General features: G+C 40.9%; 2 protein-coding genes across 3 annotated transcripts in view; both read left to right on the top strand.

The window, feature by feature from the left end:
* Positions 1-369: 369 nt before the first annotated feature.
* On the top strand, positions 370-2544 carry LOC138411358 (small integral membrane protein 32). Its single transcript, XM_069531228.1, has 2 exons — positions 370-1072; positions 1426-2544. Exon 2 carries the CDS (start codon positions 1460-1462, stop codon positions 1799-1801), a length of 342 nt encoding a protein of 113 aa, XP_069387329.1. The 5' UTR covers positions 370-1072; positions 1426-1459; the 3' UTR covers positions 1802-2544.
* A 3007-nt stretch (positions 2545-5551) lies between these two features.
* LOC109626963 (protein diaphanous homolog 1) overlaps positions 5552-20278 on the top strand; it is a 90865-nt gene continuing 76138 nt past the window's right edge. Inside the window, exon 1 of one of the 2 annotated variants that reach the window (XM_069531226.1) lies at positions 5552-6327. In XM_069531226.1, coding sequence (XP_069387327.1) covers positions 6229-6327 — 99 coding nt within the window. In that variant the 5' untranslated portion in view covers positions 5552-6228. The remainder of the gene's footprint in view (positions 6328-20278) is intronic. The other variant, XM_069531227.1, reaches the window with a different exon arrangement.

The following is a 20278-nucleotide window of genomic DNA, read 5'->3' on the forward strand; positions in this document are numbered from 1 at the left end:
GAGGAATAAACTATGATTATAGATAGATAGAGAGATAGATTTATGAATACAGATATATAGATTAATAGATGTATAGATAGATTTATGGGTGTATAGATAGATGTAAAAATGTAAAGATAGATGATATGAATTAATATATGGATAGACAGACAGACAGACACACAGACAGATAGACAGATAGATATATAGATAGATAGATAGATAGATAGATAGATAGATAGATAGATAGATAGATAGATAGATAGAACTTTCTTCTGTGACTCTATCTTTAGAGTTACACATCCCTGTCCAGTGACGTGCCTCCTCCTCCCCCCTCCCTCTCTCCTGATCTGCAATTTTCTCTCCCTCCCTCTTTCTCTGTCTCTCTCCCTCTGTTTCTCCCTCAAATACACGCAACCCAGGGCGAAGATGGGAGGCTGCTCACGACCTGGTGCGCTGCGTTTTGTCCTCCACTAATGCCTCCTTTGGTCTGATTAGTCATTCCGGATCGATAATCCCGTTAGGGCAGACCATCGGTGGCATCGATTCAACACGTATAGACCCTTGACTGGATAAAAGCGCGCAGGGTTGGTAGGGATTCAGGGGAGTCTGGCATGTCCCTCCTCTGCGCCCTGTGCGCACCAGCAGAGCCGATATTGTCGTCGGCCATCGTAGGGACGTGTGTGCTCTCCACGCGCTACAGTTGAACTTCACTCTTCTCTGTGAACGACCCTGGATGTCAACACAGTAGCTATAACGCAGTTTGCGCGTAAATTAACGCGTGGCAGTACGGTTTTGGATGGAAACGCCAACAAGTGGAAACTGGTAATGTAGCCTATCCTTGTGCTGGGACCCTGACACGTGGATTTGACCAGTTAAGTTAAATGTGATGCGTTGAGCTTGCGTTTTAGTAACACACGTACCCAGCGACATATGTTCTGTGGGCGCTCATCTGAAGCCATCGACCCGCTGCTTCTCCACGGCGCGTCTTCGGCGGGGCTGGAGCGGAAAGAACTGGGCACGCTGAGGAATGCGGAGCCGGGACTTAGTCTTTTCCAGCTCACCTGCGGAACTCTTCGCAGCGCACACCAAAGTAAGTCGTTCCCTGAACTAATCCATGCGCTCTGGTGCCTTTTACGCATGGAGCCGAGATAAAATAACAAGGAAATGTAGTTTAGAGGAATCTATAGTTTGCAGTGAGTCCATATACTTCGTAGTGTAGATAAATTGAGATTATTATGTTGTGTCACTGGAGGGGGTTTATCAGTGACCTTGCGAGACATTAAGGTGTTCTTTGTGGCAATAGTCCTTGGATGTTTCTACAATCCTCGCACCTGAATCACTTCTGATGCATTTTAATCGGTGTTGTTGAGATAGGACGCACAGACTGAACACACACAGGCTCAGTTGGCTACATAATCTCCCCCTTGTCTTGTCGCCCTGCAGCCGTCCGACGCAGCCGGTGAGCCCTCAGAGCGCCATGCTGAGGCAGATCCTCCTCAACTCCACCGACACCCCGGACTTCGACCTGGTGCTCATGGCCCAGTCCTCCACGCAAGCCCCCTCTTCCCTGAACGCCTCCCACGGCGGCTCGGTGAGCGTGGCCGCTCTCCTGCGACCCACCTCGGGGCGAGGTGGTGGAGGGCTGCGGGAGGGCGAGCTCCACAAACCGGACCTGACCACCTACATAGTCATGTGCCTACTGCTCTTCCTGCTGGTGCTGCTCATTGTGTTCTTCATCAACTGCCAACTGCGGAACTCTTTCTTCGCCTCCATGCCATATGACAGGTCGCTGAGAGAGGCCCGGACCTCCTACAAGTAAGGCTGGACCCGCTAGGATAGACCAGTGGGACTTGTGGCCCTTTGGGGGAGTTTCAGGACTGACTTGTGTGCCTGCATGGGGTAGTTGCCTTGATGAGTTGTCTTGGACACATGTGATGCTCTAAATAAACAGGAATCCCCATCCAGACCTAACATGATGAGTGAGGGACTCAACTGTGTCAAATATTGCCCAAATGTTTCCACTTCAAGACCCACAGCCCCCTTCAGACCACAGGAGGCATCTCAGAAGATGACTGGTGTGCGTGGGCCTGCTGCCGCTGGAAAGATGATTTAACTCTTGATTAAATTTATGACTCTTATATTTTCTGGTAATTAATGAACGAATTGTGAAACCATCCATCATCCACTGCAACCCCCGCAAAGCACTTTGGAAATAAACAGTTTACTCCCTGATGTAGCTTCCACTCACAAGCTTCTACTCATTCATCTATATACATAGTGGCTTATCTGACCTGTCTCCTGCAGTTTGAATGCAAATCCATGGAATTTCCCACTGGCCCTGACAAAATGAATCACTTTCATTTCCCAAAGCAAAGTGACAGGCTATGTCAGCGCAGAGAGAATCTTCAGTTTGTATATATAACGTTTTGTATGCCTGTAACTTACCTGTCTTGTCTTGTGAAATGATGCAATCAACACACAATCTCCCATACTGTAAAATGGTGAAATGGATTAAATGACAGACTGTAGGCCTATACCGTCACATAAAGGTATTTAAATGTACTTTTGAAGTCTTTCTGGTCTGTATGTGGATGGTGATGCTGCAGCTGCTGGTGTGAAAGGCCAACTGGTAATCATTTAATAGACTGCGTCCGCAGAGGTGTTTATATGAGAGCCATAGGGCTGCCGGCCTTATCGTGCACTTTAGCTCTTAATTAACCTCTCGCACAATTTACAGCACCAATATCCGGAGAATGACTCGGGGCTAGAATAGGAGAAAAAAACCACAACATATGACGAGTCCTGTGCGATAAACCAAACTGTTGTCTGCTGCCACAGGTGATGCGCAAATCCTCCCCAATCTTGTTGTTGGAAAACACTTCTCACATGCCAGGACAGATAGATGAGCCTATCTCTGTAATCCTGTGTGTGTTTGTGTGTGTGTGTGTGTGTGTGTGTGTGTGTGTGTGTGTGTGAGGTAAGAAAAACCCTGCCTTTCACTGAACAGAAATCATCAAGTCAAGGGATCACAGGCAGAAAAATTCTTGGGTCATTTATAAAGTTGACCCCTAGATACGTTGGAGATGAACGATCCCATTTGGAGATTGACATTGAGAACATTGTGCAGATTGGAGGCAGACAGAAGGACACAATGTCCCATGGTGTTTGCACAAAAGGACTGAGACCGTCTAAAAGCTGTTTTTAGTTTTTCCTGATCAATTATTCCGCACATTCAGAAAACATGCTTCATGTCTTCTTCATTCAGTCAATTGCTGCAATTGCTATTTATAAGCAATTTCAATATTCCTTTGTACAGTTATAACTCCCACCCAATGTATATGCCTCACATTTGTAAATGCAAACAAGTCATTTTAGAGAACATTATAAAGTTGTAGTCTAAAACACACACGCGCTTCATATTTGTACATAAACTTTGGTTGACGCGTTGTCTCAACTCCATTGAAACTGCAGCACCTGCTGTTCATAATTTAACCGCTCGGTGGCGCCTGAATGATGATGTTTTTGTATACACACTCCATTTTAACTGTTTAAAATACAATTTAAAAGATCACCATCACGAGATACCAAAAAAATGTACCTGCACTAAACAGAGACACAAATTAGGTACTGTCACTGGTATTACTAGTTAAATAAGGAGGAGAAAATGACTTATATTGATCTACATTTTTATACTAATAATTGTAGCACTTGCACAGTTGAGGTCTCACCTACACTCAAATGGCTGATTCATTTCCGGAAATAAGAGATGAGAGAAATGACTCGTGTAATGTCTTGGAATGTGCAGCCGTATATATATATGAGCAAATGTCGATCCCATATAAGAACCTAAAGGTCAAGGACAGAAAGTTGAGTCACATAGATAAGCTTTGTGTAACTTGTTATATCACCAGCAGAGAAAGAGTGGCAATGGCAACATGGGAGGTTACACTACAGTTTGTAGAGAGCTTCTTCAACACATGAAATACTTTAAATAAGCAGAACAGTATGTGTCACTGCTTTCCTCCTTGAACTCATCTAACACAGATCTGGGAAACTACCTAAGCCACTGCTTAAAGTTCCTTGTAAAGAAGTACCGGCTGTACTCAAACACCTAGAAGCCGTGGAACTTGATAATTCCATAGCACCATCAACCAAATACCTGAGACCAGTCCCCTAATATAAAACTCCAAGCCAGTTAGTGATCACTGATACTGGCCTGTGCTGCCTGCTGCTGGTGGCTCTTTCCATTGCACTGATCAACTGACATTTTGTTTACAGGTCTTTTTCCTCTTCATCTCATCTTCTAGATTTTAGATTCTAGATTGTGACACAATATTAACCTGCGTCATTGCTAGGTCAGTGGTTCCCAAACTTTTTTTCTGCAGGGCCGCTCCTTGGCAAGTAGAACAATTTCCCGCCAACCCCCAACTACATAAACTTCAGAAATTATCCAAAGGGGCTGCATGTGAGAATGCAAATGTCTGAGTCAGAGACATCAGACAATCATGTATAAAATAAAAACCAATAAACACAGACATGCGCTTTGCTTGTAACCTCTGACAGACTTTATTTGAAACATCGTCTGTAATAATTAATGCAGAAATCCAAATTTTAATGTGTGAAATGTCAATTAAAAAACAAGTCACACCAGAGTGGAAGCATTTAAAATAACTATATGGATTTATCATCTAAAGTTGTATTTAGCCTTGAATGAGGTAACTTCAACTTAAGAACGACATTTTACTGAAAAAGGAACAAGTCACTCTGGAGTGGAACATGCACTCTGCAGCATGCCTCTTACATTTTTTTCTTTGCAACGGCGTCACTTATGTTGCAAAATTGTTTCTCTGCACAAAACAGTGTATCAACTCCCTGAGAATTAACTATAACCAGAACATTGTCTCTAACAGTTCCAGTCCCAGAGTCTTTTTTGTAAGTGTGCGCTTGCTTTGTGCTGCAGATCTTAACAGCAGTGAGACTCTCAGCTCAATTTCAATGTGCAGCTTTGATCTGCATTTTGTTTTGACAGAATCTCACTCAGGCAAAATGTGGCAAAAGAAAGGAGCGTGGTCAAGGCTCTCCTCCCTATATCTCCCAAACTGTCTTTACATCAGCAATCCTCAGAAACATTCACTTAGGCTACAGTCTAAGTAAACCCTCTGATATGATGAGCAGTCTACTCCTCTGGCTGTGATGCTACTCCCTGGTGGTGCATGCTGGGAGCAGTCTATTAAATCCTCTCAAGTGATGCTACATGAGTTCATTTTCAAGGTCGTGATGTGTATTTTGTTTAGATTGAGGCAAAACCTTCCTCACACAGGTAAAATGCAACAAAAAGGAAGGAGTGTGTCCAGGGCTCTCCTGTCTGGCAGTGTTCAGTCATTCTCCTTATTGATCAGTGACGCTTGGAAACATTCAGTCACGGTGTTTTTCAGGATACACTCCCTGACATGTGGACGATGAGCAGCAGCTTCACTCTCTGGCTGTGATCTTGCTTCCTGCTGCTGCAGCCTCGGAGCAGCTCCTCTCAGGTGAAGCGGCAGAGCTCGTGGCTCCGCCCCCTGGTTCTGTCAGAGAGGAACAGGAAGACTCCGCTGATCTCACTCTGTCACTCAGAGGAGACAAAGTTAACTAAACTTCCCTCAGTCATGGAAACTAACTTGGGAGACACTGTGGGGACTAGTTATCATTAACGCCGACTCGCTGCTTGTGTTGTGGTCACCGAAACAACTCGTGGAAGTCAGAAGAGCGGGTTTTTTGTGTGTCTTTTTTTGTTTTAGCTCTGTTACTCTACCTAGCGAGCGTAGCTAAAGCTAACGTTAGCTCATATGGAGTCGCGTATTTTCCGGATTTAAACCTCACATAGTTAAAGCTTCACGTTGTGTTACATTGAGGACACTGCTGGAGCAAAGTCCGCGGTGTTTGTTGTATTGACTCAACAGGTTGTTTTCGTACTTTTCGTCTCGAGGCTCCGGGGCTGCGCTTTGAATTTCCCTCCTTCTGGAAGACGGACAGGCGGTTTCAGAGAAGGGGTTCGCTCGGTGTAGTTGGCTCTCGACCAAATCATTAGCAGCGCTGTGCTAATAAGTTAGCCAGGGGGGGACTAGCACAGGCCCAAGTGAATTAACAGTGAAGAAAACCCCGTGTGGGGCAACAGTGTCTTTGTGTCAGTGTGTGTCTGTGTGTGTGGAGATCGCCGCCACACGGGTTTATTTTGACAACCGATTCGAGGATTAATTTCTGAGTATGGATCCACCCACGGGCAGCTCAGCCTCAGCTGCTGGACCCAAGAAGGACAAGAAGTCAAAGAAGAACTACGAGGATGGAGACGGGAAAAAGAAGTTTGTGAGTATCCCACATGTTTTATACGATCTATTTTGCTTACGTGGGATCAAAGGTTTCCTCTGCACCTACAACGAGGCAGAGGTTTGCGTTTTTTTCTTCTCACGTTGCAAGTGAAGCAACAAACTGCGACCATACCTATAATTACTTTCACCCCCCCAAAGCTGTGATCATTACAGCTTGAAATATTACCCCGTGTGCAGGATTCACCATCCAGCTCAGTGCAAGTTTCATCATATGAGGAAGTACCTGGTGCCTACAGCTCTGAAGACCTGTCCTGTGCAAGTTGTGCAGCAAAAGTGCAACAAGTCAACACATGACTCAGATGTTTTAATATAGGGTTGGGCGACCTGGCCAAGAATGTCATAAAGATACACACATCATATGATATTGATAACTATCAGGATAAATGTCACACATTATTATTTATTTGAAGTTTACACATTACAGATTATTGTGTCTGTGTGAAAGTTGTGGCTTTAAACTCTACCTAATGGGCAGACACTTGATAAACAGCGAAACATCTCACAAATCTGACACACAACATTAATACCTTTTCTTTATTACTGCTCCTCACCATGCTGTCACAATGCATAAGCAATATACGGATATATTATAAGCTTTTGTTATATCGCTATTGATGAAAGTTATACAGCTATAATTATTGTAATCATTTTAGAGCCCTATTTTATTTTCAAACAACCTTTCAACATTAATCAGGTTAAGTAAGTTATCGTTGCATTACATTTGTTTTATAGAGATCACTGTGCATACTTTGATAATGATTTAAACTGAAAGAACATCAGTAGAATTGTGCCAAATGAATGAGCAAACATTCTGTGGTATGGGGCTCGAATGCCTTAAAGATGACATAGTCGTGATGACATCACTTCGTGAACCTGGTCGTGTCAGCATCATGTGTGACTCGGTGTGGTGTCTTGGTGTCTTGGTGTGACCAAAGTAGCATAGGAGTCACTCGTGGAGATGTCTGTCGTCAGGCCACAGCAAACTGTTGTGTAACTTAACCTTGTGGCCATGTCTAGCAACTGATGAAAGCTGATACACACACACAGACAAACGGTAACCATAGAGGATGCTCAGAAGACATGCGGTCGCCTGGTAAACTGCTCCACCACACACACACGCACACACACTCATGCACACTTAGTTTTAGTGAGTTAGTTTTCCCACTTTTTATTGGTCCCTCTCAGAAGCTGAAAATACTGGAACACTGAAGTGATAACACCACAGCTGCGTTAATGTACCCACAAGTTAGGGTTGGGCTGTAAGTAAACATGAGTCATCGACAGGAAGTAATTTTTTTTAATGTACTGAGATCCCACATGCACACACGAGTCTGGGTTTTGAGTGAGAGTCACCTGAAAGTGTGAGTGTGTGTCTGTGTGTTTGACTCAGTGAGGCATGTCCTTGACTGAAGAACAACACTGACTCTGAAATTTGAGCCTATTCTGGCAGAATTTTTACTACAGCACAGTCAGAGTTCAGAGAGAGGTAAAGGAGTGTAGAGATGTGTGTGGCTGTGTACTTGATCTGGAGTGTGGTGATATCTGTCAACTATCTATGACGTCATCACCCACTGCTTTTGCCTCTATTCAGAGGATGAGATATCATGATGTGATAATGTGATAATGTGTGACTTGTGACGTGTGTGTCTGTGTATGTAATCTCCACTCAGTTTACTATGTGGTATTCCAAGCTAATATCCCCCTTGTGTGAAACTGTATCTGTTGTGTTGTCTGGGGCTGAATGAAGCAGTGTGGGTGGGTTATCCAGTTTTAATCATCACCTTTTTTCCTAGACATGGTCACAATTTTTTGGATTAGTCTGGCTGGATTTTAAAAAAATACAGTATGTTGTTTGAATAATACCACTGACTTCAGCAGGGTTTGACATTAAAGCAAATGGATTGGATGGCTTTATTGCAGCATTCATAATTAATGACAGTACAATTTTTATATTCTTATTTTGTCAAAATAAGTGTATCATCATTCAGAATGTTTAAAATTAATTTAAGTCTGTGTGAGTCTAGGTTGTACGCAGGATTTTGTCTGTTCAATGCAAACATTTGGTGATTTGTCCCTTTTTTCACATGGAACATCAAGCAACACTTTAGTAAATTGCTAGAATTTTAAAAGGGTTTGATGTGACATTCAGGGTAACAGGGACATTTGCAGGGTGTAGTAATTAGGACAACGTGTGCTAACTGTACTTCACTAACTGATGGTGGATTAAATTAATATGAGCTGTAAATTTAGAATTATTTTTTATTTCAGAGCCTGATTGGTCAGCTGCCTCCATCTAGCTCAGGCTCAACCATGGTCTGAGTCCATAACCCACCCTCCCACACACACACACACGCAAAAAGAAAAATATATAAACTGAAACCATCCTTATCAACTGAGTGTTGACTTTCAAAGGTTCGTCCTTGAGTCGGTGTGTGTCTCCGTTTTTAGCTCAGGTAACCTGTAGTTATGTTTAACAGGCATGCTTGACATGATTCATTGCATTTAGAAGTACATCTGCAGCTGAGTATGACTCAGGCATTTTGTAGTTTTTGCTATGCTCCTCCTGAAGCATTATCCTCAGATGATCTGCATCCACGATTACTGTTGACATAAACATGCCGGCTAAACTCAGCAGGCAGGCACAGGGCGGATTAGCTAGGGATCACTGCATGGACAGTTATTTGGGATACAAGGCAGACTTTTGCAGATCACAGATTCTGGCTCTGGGACATCTTGTAGTTTTTTGAGGCAGTTTATCAGATTCTTTTCTGGGTGAAAGGTTTTGCTGAATGCTTGTAAGTATGTGCTGACATGCAGCAAAAAAATCTAACATATAGACGTACAAGATTGACCTGTTCTAGTTGATGCTTTTCAGAGAGCCCTAGAGCAAGTGTCAATATTTCTCTCTCTTTTTCAATATTTGCAGAGTGGAATAATATGCTGACTAGCTCATGCATGTAACCCCAGCCTACCAGTTAGGTCACTGCTGTCATGTTTATATATAATTGTAAGAGACGGATTTCTTTTGACTTTTCTAAATCATGAAAAATTTGAATTTGTGAATATGAAAAACCTAAACCTTTGGATGCATCAGGTATAATTTTGTTCTTAGACTTTAACAGCTCAAATCCAAATCATATTTTGTTGCAAGTGTCATGTTACAGAACGTGTTTTGCAATGAATAACTAAATAGATTTTTTGTCCTCCTCACAAAAGTAATGCAGTTGTGTAAAAGCTTCAGCGGAAACCCATGCCACACTGGCATGACTGCATATGCGTTTGTGCAACGGTGCACCTACTTCCTGGGGGAACCACCTCAGCAAATGCTTCATTTAAGATAACGCCATGAATTAAGCCAGTCAGGTCTCGACTCTTTAGTCACCCAGTCTGCCTCAAGTAGTCTGAGTCAAGTCGAGAAGTTGGTTTCGATGTTCCTTTGCCCCTGTTTCTTTCGTATTTATGTGTCTCTTCTTTTCCCCCAATACATACACACCTAAGCACACACAGTTTCCTGCTCTTTATGTCTCAGAGGAAGAGGAGCATACTGTGAACGGAAGAATATGATGACTGAGTATCGGCATGTAACTGGAGTGGTTAATGGATTGCTAGTGGCAGGGGCCTCTTGGCTCAGAGCAAGTCTGAGCGAGGTGAAGAAAGTGAGCCATCAGTGAGCACTGAGCAGGTACACAGCGAGATATAGGGAGAGAGCAGTGGGAAAGAAGTCAAAAAAGGGAAATGCAGATAAGGCAATTAAAGAAGGCAGAGAATGTGCATGAGTGGGGGTGCAGTCAGCGATAATAACAATTTACGGGTGGTGTGATGGGCATGGAAAGCTTAACTTACTGAGTTGATTCTAAAAACACAGTAAACATGTAAATAGGTGTTGAATCATACAATAGAGAAAACCTTCGCAGGACTCCGCAGTTTTAATATTTGAAGCATGTTGATCACACCACAAGTCAATGATTTGAAGGCAGGCGTTGTTTCTTTATAAAAAAAATGTCAAAGCTAAAACTCCTTATGTGACACATCTGGTGTGGAAATGGGTAGTGGAATGAGAATGAAGGTTTGCAAATGGAGCATTTCTCCTTTTGTGGATCAAAATGACCCTTAATATTCTTAACTTCATGACAAGTATGACAGATCAACACGCAGAGTCTCTCTAAAGATGGTTTCAGACCTGCACTGACCAGATGATTTTCTGAAACATTCTGGACAGGCTGTATGTCAGAACGCATTTGTCTGAGTCAGTTGCTGTGGACAATCTGCATTTTTTTCATGCCAGCCCTCTTGTAAATAGCAGCAGATCAAGAGGATTCACTGCGAGCGAGTGTGTTGATGATGTGTTGGATGCATAAATAAATAAATAAAGAATACAAGTATCTCAGGATGAAATAGAGGTGCCAAACATGTAGGAGACACAGATGAAAATATCAATTCAACTCCTGTTGCATTCCTCATATGTTAAAAGGCAAAGTCCAGAGAATGTTCAGATCCAATAGTTCGAACATTGTCAAGAGTTTCTGTCTTCAAATGACTGTAGATGTTTAGAATTGATGTTTGACAGCTACTTTAAGACTCTATAGCTTACAGCAGGTTGTCAGTCACCCTCACGTTTACTAATATCCTGTTCAGACATCAGGAGTTGGATGTAATAGTGATACTTGTTGAAATAATCTCCATGTGTGAGCCAGCTGATTAAACTGCACAGTGGCCTCTGTTTGATCTGCTCTTACTGGAATTTACAGAAGAGGAGCAGCTGCTCAGCCGAGGGCTGTGTTTGGTTTGCTTTGCTTTGCTTATTCTCACTGCATGTGACAGGTGTGTAGAAAAAGGTGAGCAATGTACCTGACAGATGTATAGTTATACATTCCACAAATGGGTAGGCAGTGGGTCCATGTAATGTAGCATTTTGCATGAGGCACCTGTCTCAAAACTATCAATGATTATTCTTCTACTACAGCAAAATGGAACTTCTTAGTTCTAAAACTGTTATCCTACACTCACTTAATGTGATGTACTCAGGCAGCTGAATAGTCACATTATATCCTTTGTGAATGTCGGAATACATTTATATGAATCTTGTGAATTTTTCACATTCAATAGATTAAAAGTCCTTGAAGGAAAAAAAACGTCAGGAAATTAATCAATAATTTAAATAATCATTAGTTGCTGCCCTCATAAAATTGCAAAATCTAAGGAAGTATAATATTTTAATGTAAGTATTTGCTCTCCTGACTGCCTGTCAAAAGGAGCAGCCATACAGCTGAGTTAAATATGTAACTTGTCTGTTTTGTGCCATCATGAATACATTCACAAAGGGCAGAGTTGGTGTTGCCGTCTGGTTCAAATCCCCTGTGACACTACTCTGCATGTGGAAAGACGAAAGCACTTTTAATTTCTTTTTTGCTGCTGCCTCTGGCACAATGTTACTGTCACTACATAAGATAACTGATGCATTATTGTCAGCCTGCTGGGCCAGCAGGGATGTTACGTCCTACAGTTGTAGGGTTTGACACTGCACAGTGGCAGGATGATGAATGATTGGAGACAAATAGAAGAAAAATGATTCCATTTATTTCAATACAATACTAAACTATGTTTCTTATTTGCTTCAAATTATATATACTGATGATTATAGAGCTGCACAACACTGAATAAAATGAGAATCACAACCCTGCTTTTCTTGCTTGCTTCTTTTCCTCACTCATTCTAGCAGTTTCTTTTTAACATTTCTTTTTCTATTTGACTCATTGAAAATGCAAGGTGCCTGATACAGGACATCAACCTTAGTCCTCAGAAAGAACACTTTTGTTTTTAGCTTTAATGCAACAGCTTCATGAACCTGACTCTTAACACAACACGAATCAGGATCCGTCTATTGTCTCCTGAATGACACAACCTGTTTTTAAATTTTTTTAGGTATACCTCTTGAAATGTGAACCTCAATTCTTAACAAAATATATATTGATACATCATCTTCGCCGTTATCAGAGTTTTTCTTTGATAACATTTCCCTTACATCGCCATTCACTGTTCTCTCTCACTTGATCTCACTGGCTTTATTTTTCATCCAGCTGGTTTCTGGTAGTATTATGCTTACGCGATCAATATATTTTTTAAATGTAGTGGTCATTGTCTATCTATATCACAGCCCTAATTGTGCCCTAAAAATGTTATTATGGATGTTGCCAAGTGTCTTGATGACGAGTAGAAATGGTCCAGGTCGGAGTGAGGGTGTTGAAAGTGGCCAATCAAAGGTATGTAGATAAAATGATCGTCTCCTGGACTGTTTGCTTAGATGTGTATTCTGCCATGCTTCTTATTAAGTGTGATGCTGGTAGTGTCTATCTAATGTCTTCTGCATTTCATTCTTCTTCTATTTCCCGTGACTCAGAAACACTTTCAACAAATGTCTTTGAGCGTATGTTTCCTGGAGTTATTGAGTATTTACCTCAGTTCATTTCTCATGCTTATAGATGTTTTTTTGAAGCCTTCACTGGGTGTAAAGTCCATGCAGTGTTTCACTTACTGTGTTCACTCTCATGTCCTTTAGTCAAACAAACAGTCACCTCTGTGCATGTTTGGGAATTATTTCCAGAGTCAGACAGACATGGATTCCCTTTTAAACAGTGTTCGTCTATCCTAAAGGGGAAAATGTTAAGCATCAGGAATTTTGTGTTCCAACTACTCTGACCTCCTGGGTTTTATTCTTCACACTTTCTGTCAACTGTTAAATCTTACTTCTTCTTCTTTGTCTTTCTAGGTGTGTCTGTGTGTGTCTGTGTGTGTCTGTGTGTGTCTGTGTGCGTCTGTGTGTGTGTGTGTGCGCTTGCATGCGCCTGTGCATACACACACAGACTCAAACAGATATGTTAGTGTTACTACACAATAATATTTCTCAAATTCTGTGGGCTGTGACAGGAAGTTGTGCAAAAATAGCCAACAGGATGTGTAGTTATTCGTTCGCATTATTGCTTACCCTTATCTCTCTCATTCACTCCTTTCCATCCATTGTGAATGGAGGTACCAGTGGGCACGTTAATATGTTTATGAACATAACATACACCCAGCCCTCTCTCAGGACTTGGGAGGCGTGGGTGATCTAAAAACATAGAGCAGAGTTTGATCATTGGAACTTAATGGACATGTCTGAAGTATTCCAGAGAGTGAAACTGTATGACCCTCAGTAATTGGGGAATAATTTCTGCTGTTGAGCTTTTTAAATTAGATATGTTGAGAAATTCACCACGGTGGCAATTGGGCATTGGGGGGGAAATCTTATGGAGCAAACCATTTAAAACTTACCAGATGAAGCAAAATGTTGTGGTGTCTCTTTTGCGAAAGCTACAGCAGGCCAGGGCCCTGTGTCCCCTCGACAGTGTTGCCCAAAAGAAATAGTAAAAACACGCATGTCAAAAGTGAACTGATAAACAAAATGCAGCAAATTGTCACATTTGAGAAATTAAAGCTAGGAAACTATTTGCATTTTTGATAAAAGAAGTTAGTTACAAATTGCCTATTTCTTAACCAAGAGATTTCCATGCCATTGGCTGTACACATTGTAATTAAAATGCTCAAATTTATAAAAGTGAAGCATGCAACAGAATAAGATCTTTGTTTTCCAAATGCAGCATCTCTAATTAGCACTTTTTCTCTGGTGTCTTGTGAAACTGCTGGAGAATTATTTGCAAAGTTTTTGAGCATTTTATCAAAAGTTATGAGTTCATAATTTTATCATCTTATTTAAATAATTTTGCCTTTGATTATAGTTAACAAAATGTATTTAAAAGACACTTGTTTTTGAGTTGCATGTATTTTGTACAAGCTGAGTCAGGGTGTTATGTTGATTTAATAAGCTCTAAAAAACAAGCTGAAATTGTTCCAAAAAGGATTTTAAATGAACAAAATACATTTTGGGTGACCAAACTATGTTTCTATGTAATATTATTGTGAGTAGTCTGTGGGCACATGACATTAGCACAACAACATCTGTTTTTTGCGACTGTATCTGACACTTCAGTTTGCATCATTGACAAGCTAGCAAGTAAGACAAACTATGCTATTTCCCCCTATTCTGAAGTTCTAACCTCATGCATAATAACATTTCTGCACTCAGTCTTTCCTCCTTTCACAGGTTGAAGACTGAATATCACCACATATTTTTGGGGGGAGTTACCCAGTGTATATGCACAAGTATTATCTCTTGCCATTTCACCAAGCAGTAGAGAGCTGGATAGACCTGTAAGCTGATTGTCACAGATATGAATACTCTTGACTGTGCATGTTATCTGTTGTGTATGGGGGTGCTTAGTTGGGATTACAGTGTCATTCCTCCTCTGTGACTCTCCTTAGTGTCCCCCTGACAGATTACAGCTAATCTCAGACTGCTCTGTGTATCTCAAGATGCCCGTTCTAAACATGGGCCTGCGTGCCGCTCTCACATTTGAGTGTGTTGAGGGTTACAGTGTCTGTCTGTTATTAGGAATGGAGACATTATGCTGATTTACAGGTTCATACTTTTAGTCAAGTTTGCATGTTTTAATATCCAAATAAGACATGATTTATACTTAACACATCAGCAGCACTCTGTCTGACCTTTTTATATATTAATGAAGTTCTTCAGAGGAAACAGTAAACACAATAATCAGGATGTAGTGGAGTTTGGTTAAAAAAATAACAGAAAAGGTGAAACAATGGTCAAGCATTTCCTGCAATAAAACAACTAGTAGAATAAATAGAAACAGCAGTATAGTGATTACTGTAGCAGCTATTGCCACGACTGCACACATTTAATATGCCCGACCAATGACCCTCTTTGTCTTGATCCTGTATGCTTCCATGTCATCATATGTGAATGAATTACCAGTGTAAAAGAAAGTAACTAGAGTAATTGACAGAGGTGGTGACACCCAGCTTCCCTGTTCCTTACTTGCTCATCTCCCTTGAGTCATAGGTAAAGAATGAGCTAGTTATTATTGGGTTTCGAAGTCACCATAGGAACAAACCCTTCCTCTGTCTTCGATTTAGATGGATGAAGTCATCAACGGTTGCAGTTGATGGTGGATGCACATTAGCCATTCACGAATTACATTATAGTAAAAAAGTAAAAGTTCTATCAAGTAAATTGATACTTAAAGAATACCTGCACTGCACCCAGTCTAATAATCATGATAGTGTCTTCATTTTGTATTCTGTGGGGACATTTCAGGGGAATGAATAACACATTACTTTAAAAGTGCTTTTTGCCATCATCACTGCCTTTGAATCAGGAAATAGCCCACAGATTATGGTTTGTGAATTTGAAATGTGAAGTTATTCAGTAAATGATTTTTGAGCTGCATTTCAGACTGCTGGCCTGGTGCTGCCATTGAATGTATTACTTTAGTCCTACTTTAGTTTTTTCCTGGCACATATGAACGTAGACTCCCCCCCCCCTCTCTTGCCTTCTTTTGGTATAATCAAATTGTGTGCTATTAGTGTTGTACCTGCTTTAAATATCTCTGAGTGTTTCTTTGAAACCCATTTGTAAAATCCTACTCCTCTCCAAATTATAGGTTGAGTCCTGGACTTGTTTTTAAATCTACCCTCCCCCCATTGTTTCCTACATGCAGCTTCATGTGGTTGTTGATGTGTGACTTCTAATTTTTGTTGTTGTTCTGTTTGTTCATGCATGCATATGTATTTATTTGGCTTTCTTTTTTGTTTTGCGCTCCCTCAAGCACTCATTTCAGGGATGAGTGGTGTCACATATGAGTCAAATCAAGGATTATTATATTGGTAGAAGTCCTTTTTTCTGCATACAGAACACTTGATCATGGATTGTGTATAAAAAACACCAGTATGAAACATGGACAAGATTATTCACATGGACAGATTTTTGTCGTATGACAATATCTCCAGTTAAACATCACAATGAACTAAGACATCATCAAGCCACACCCTCACTCAGTACAAAAATGTGCTCCAGGACATAACACTAATTTAAAGACAGTATGTGCGTCTGAGTGGGTCCTACAAAGAGTTTGGCTCATTTTATCAGTGAGCGTTATTCCCCTTTTCTTCTAGTCTTCCTATGTGTGAGTTACTGTGAAATACAACAACTTGTTGGTTGTTGTTTTTAGATATTTTTATAAGACTCGTATACGAAAATATCATCGGCTGAATCTGTTTCTTTTCGGCAGATTTATCATTTAATTTAGCTAATGTAATTGTGTCATGACTCAGGAGCCCACAGCTCAATCAGTTGTAGTTAATCGAGTTAAACTGAAGGAGATTGACTTGAAGCATAATAATATCTTTCAGATTGTGGATATGTATTTATAATGTTACATGTCAGCTACTATGCCTTTGTAGACCCCTGATGAGATGAACGACCGAAAAATTATGCTTGAGAAGTATCCTGTGTAGAGAAGCTTTTATACCTGTCATATCCTGACAGTGATGGGAATCAGCCTGTTAGCTCAGGTGAAGCCGGGCATACAACGGGGGAGAAGCCGGAGTGAAATGCTAACGGTGACGTCACCTGTCAATCAAGTGTTAGTTATGCATCACTTTAAACCTATATATTATCTAAACGAGCAGAAGCTCTGATTAACATTGGAGTGAATGGAGAGCGCAAACGAGAATGAAGAGAAGAGCAGAAAAGAACCGCAGATGTTAAAAAACACGTCCACCATGTACGATGAAGACATTTACCAAATAATACTATACAGGCTAAACAGCACAAAAAACTGAGGCTGAATGCGTGCAGTGCAGAACTGGAGACAGTGAAAGAAAAGTTAAAACTGACGGGAGAGTTTTGCGAGGATTTAAATAGCACAGTTCAACAGGTAACAGAGAAAGCAGAAAATTACAAACGGATATGTCTGAGACAGATATCAGGGGCTCAGTAAGGAACTGACGACAATGCTGATGACGCTATAACAAGTGAGCAGGAAGTGAAACTCAGACAGGAGAACGAGAGTTTGGAAAATGAAAATCTGGAGCTCTTTGAAATGCTGGAACAGGAAAAGAGTTTCAAAGCTGATCTCAATACCCAGCTCTGTGAAACACAGATGACTCTGCTGAGTTTACAGACGGACAGGAGAAAACTTTAGGAGAAATACAGAGAGGTCAAAGCAAAGCTGAAGTCTGAGTGCAGGTCAACATTTGACTCAGTTTTAAAGATCCAGCACCTATCAGAGAGGCAGGTCAGAACGGGCAGCCAGAAGCCTCTGGAGGAGGTGGAGGATGTGAGCGCTCTACCAGCACCTGAGCCTCCACAGGTGAGCTGTGAATGCACCAATGAGATGCCTGAAGCAGCAGTAAAGAAGTAGAAGAGGACAATGTTTGAGTGGAAGAGGTTCACACGCCAATTTGCTTCTGGTTCTGCTTATTCTCAATATAAAATAGAAACTTGTAGCATAGAAAACATAGTTTCTAGTGTTCTTGTGATAAACCTACTGAAAGTAAAGGAGAACATTGTCTCTGTGTGAATGGTCAAGTATTTAACAATTGTGTGAGTGAGGGAATTTGAATAAATTGGTAAATTAGTCAGAGATTAAATTTAAAAAAAAATAAGTGCACCTTTTTCTTACTTGAGCCCCTGCCCCCAAAATGTCTGTATACATCCCTGCTGATGACCTGTCAAAGGTGTGCCTTCCCTTTTGCAAGTTTTTCTGTTCGATTAAACTCGAGCCGCTCTGTAAGCTTTCGTGGAGGATGTGGAGGATTTGTTGGCTGTCAAGTTCTGAATTTGTTGCTGTGCCCTACACGGATAATAAATCCCCATTCCATCTGTTGACTTGGTGCTGGTTGTGAATAGAAAACAAACTTAAAATGTTCTGTTTAGTAAGCAAGAGGTGCAGTTCCATTTTATAGATATGAAAGTACAATTGTTTTTATTCTCCATGCGGAGCAACAAGGGTCTTAAACTCATTTAAAACATACCTAGAAAGGTATGTGCTCTAGTAATGTATGGAATCTAGTGAAGTCAGTCACAGTGAACGCTGCATGACAGGAACGCCATTTGCAGACAATGTGGTCAGACTAATGGAGGAAAGATTTTCACCACTTTCTCTAAATGAGGCATTGCACAGGGAGATTCTTAGAAATATTTTTTAGTTTGGAAGCCCAAATGTAGTCAGCAAAGGTGGCAAAATGTAGGGAGGGGCAGGGGATTGTATAAGCAAACTAGCAACTGTCTTGTTTATTTTATTGGGATTTACTGTTAATTGTTTATTGTTAAGGTTGCACTTATGAAATACTGAAATTGGATTTTGGTTAGATACTGACTCAAATAGCAATACAATATCACAAGTATTCAATTAAATTCTATGTGTTCCCACATATGTCATCCTGTGTTATTGTCTTGATGACTACATGTGTGAAGGGTCAGTTTGATTTCGCATTTACATGAAACAATCTTATGAGCCTTAATTTGTTGCAGGAACACTCCAGCACAGGCAGGTAGCTTGTTAATCCTGACAAAACTCAAAACCTTGGAAAATACTGGTCCACAAACCAGCAGTGCAGGTCATTCCTAACCTTAGCTATTACTTATGAGTGAATTTAAATACTTTGATGTTGTGGGTATAACAAGAACATAGGTACAGCTTCATCCTTCATATCAGCTTCAAAACAATTTAGCACTGAACATTACCTTACATCATATCACTGTGCCAGTATTAACCAGAAAGTGAAACATTATTTTACAGGGTTAATAACAAATCTCTCAATAAACCTCACAAAAAAAAATTGTCTAAGGAATAAATCTAAACAGATACAAAGCTAATCTCAAATTTTGATACACTGATCGATTGGCCAGTGACCGGAATTGGCCAATTTCAGGCTGATCGGCCAGGATTGGTGGTCTGCTGATCAGTCTCAGATAAATGATTGTGTGCTGGTAAAATCTTTGTTAAAGTGACTGGATCTTGATCTGACACCAGGGCTGGGTGATATGGCCTAAAACAAAGATTTTTTTAGGCTATATCGTGATACACAATATGATGAGAACACGTGGTAAATTACCTCGTAGCGAGTTAAATATAAATGTTGGCATGCCTTCTGATCATTGAGCAGCTGTGGATCGATGCGCCTCGCATCTCACCACACAGCCCAGCCCTACCTGACACCATCAGAAATGTGATTGTCTGTTTGTGTCTGAAAAGTGACAGAGACGAACACACAAACACACACTTAATTAAGTGTACTTATGGAATAGTTCTGTTGATTATCAAAGAATTAGTCAGTGGAACCATGCAAAGTGATGTTTTTATTTCAGTCAGCTGTTGAAAATGCTAAAGTTTCTCAATTTGAGAAGACAGAAAGTGAAAGTTGCAAAAGTAGAGATGGCAACAGAGGGCTCCTTTGTTGTAAGTGGAGGTGGGTGGGGGTGATTGGGCTTTGTCTCTCCATTAACAGTAGCTCAAGGACGAGGAGCAGTCATGCAGCAAACTGCAAAAAAAAAAATGTCCCACTTGGACTGGCAAACAATCATAATATCTTATACAGACAGACTGCACTCAAATGGACCTTGGATCGGTAGGTCAGTGAGGCGTTCAGGAGCATTAAATAGTGCAGCTTGGGGAAAATCTGATGTGAAAGAATTAAAAGATGTAACATGAGACACTGACCTCTAACCTCAACACTTGGGAAGATTTTGCTTAGCCTTTGCTGTTTTGATGTTTATTTTTGCCTTCCTGTTTTCTGTCTTGTCAGTGTTGGTGTTTGTCATATGTTGCTTAGAAGGTGTTACTGACTGACATGCATCAACAGGCAGGGTATCTCTGAAACAATGACTACAACATTATGCTGAAATGTGAGTTTGCTTGGGGAAAGAGTAACGTTTTTTTTTACACCTCTAGCCTAGCAGCTTTTTTGAGTGTGTAATTTCCTGCTTTGTCTTTATATATAGGAAACTCTTCAGTTGTGTCTGGGTGTGC

Source organism: Paralichthys olivaceus, chromosome 9 (genome assembly GCF_024713975.1).
Source record: "Paralichthys olivaceus isolate ysfri-2021 chromosome 9, ASM2471397v2, whole genome shotgun sequence".
NCBI lineage: Eukaryota > Metazoa > Chordata > Actinopteri > Pleuronectiformes > Paralichthyidae > Paralichthys > Paralichthys olivaceus.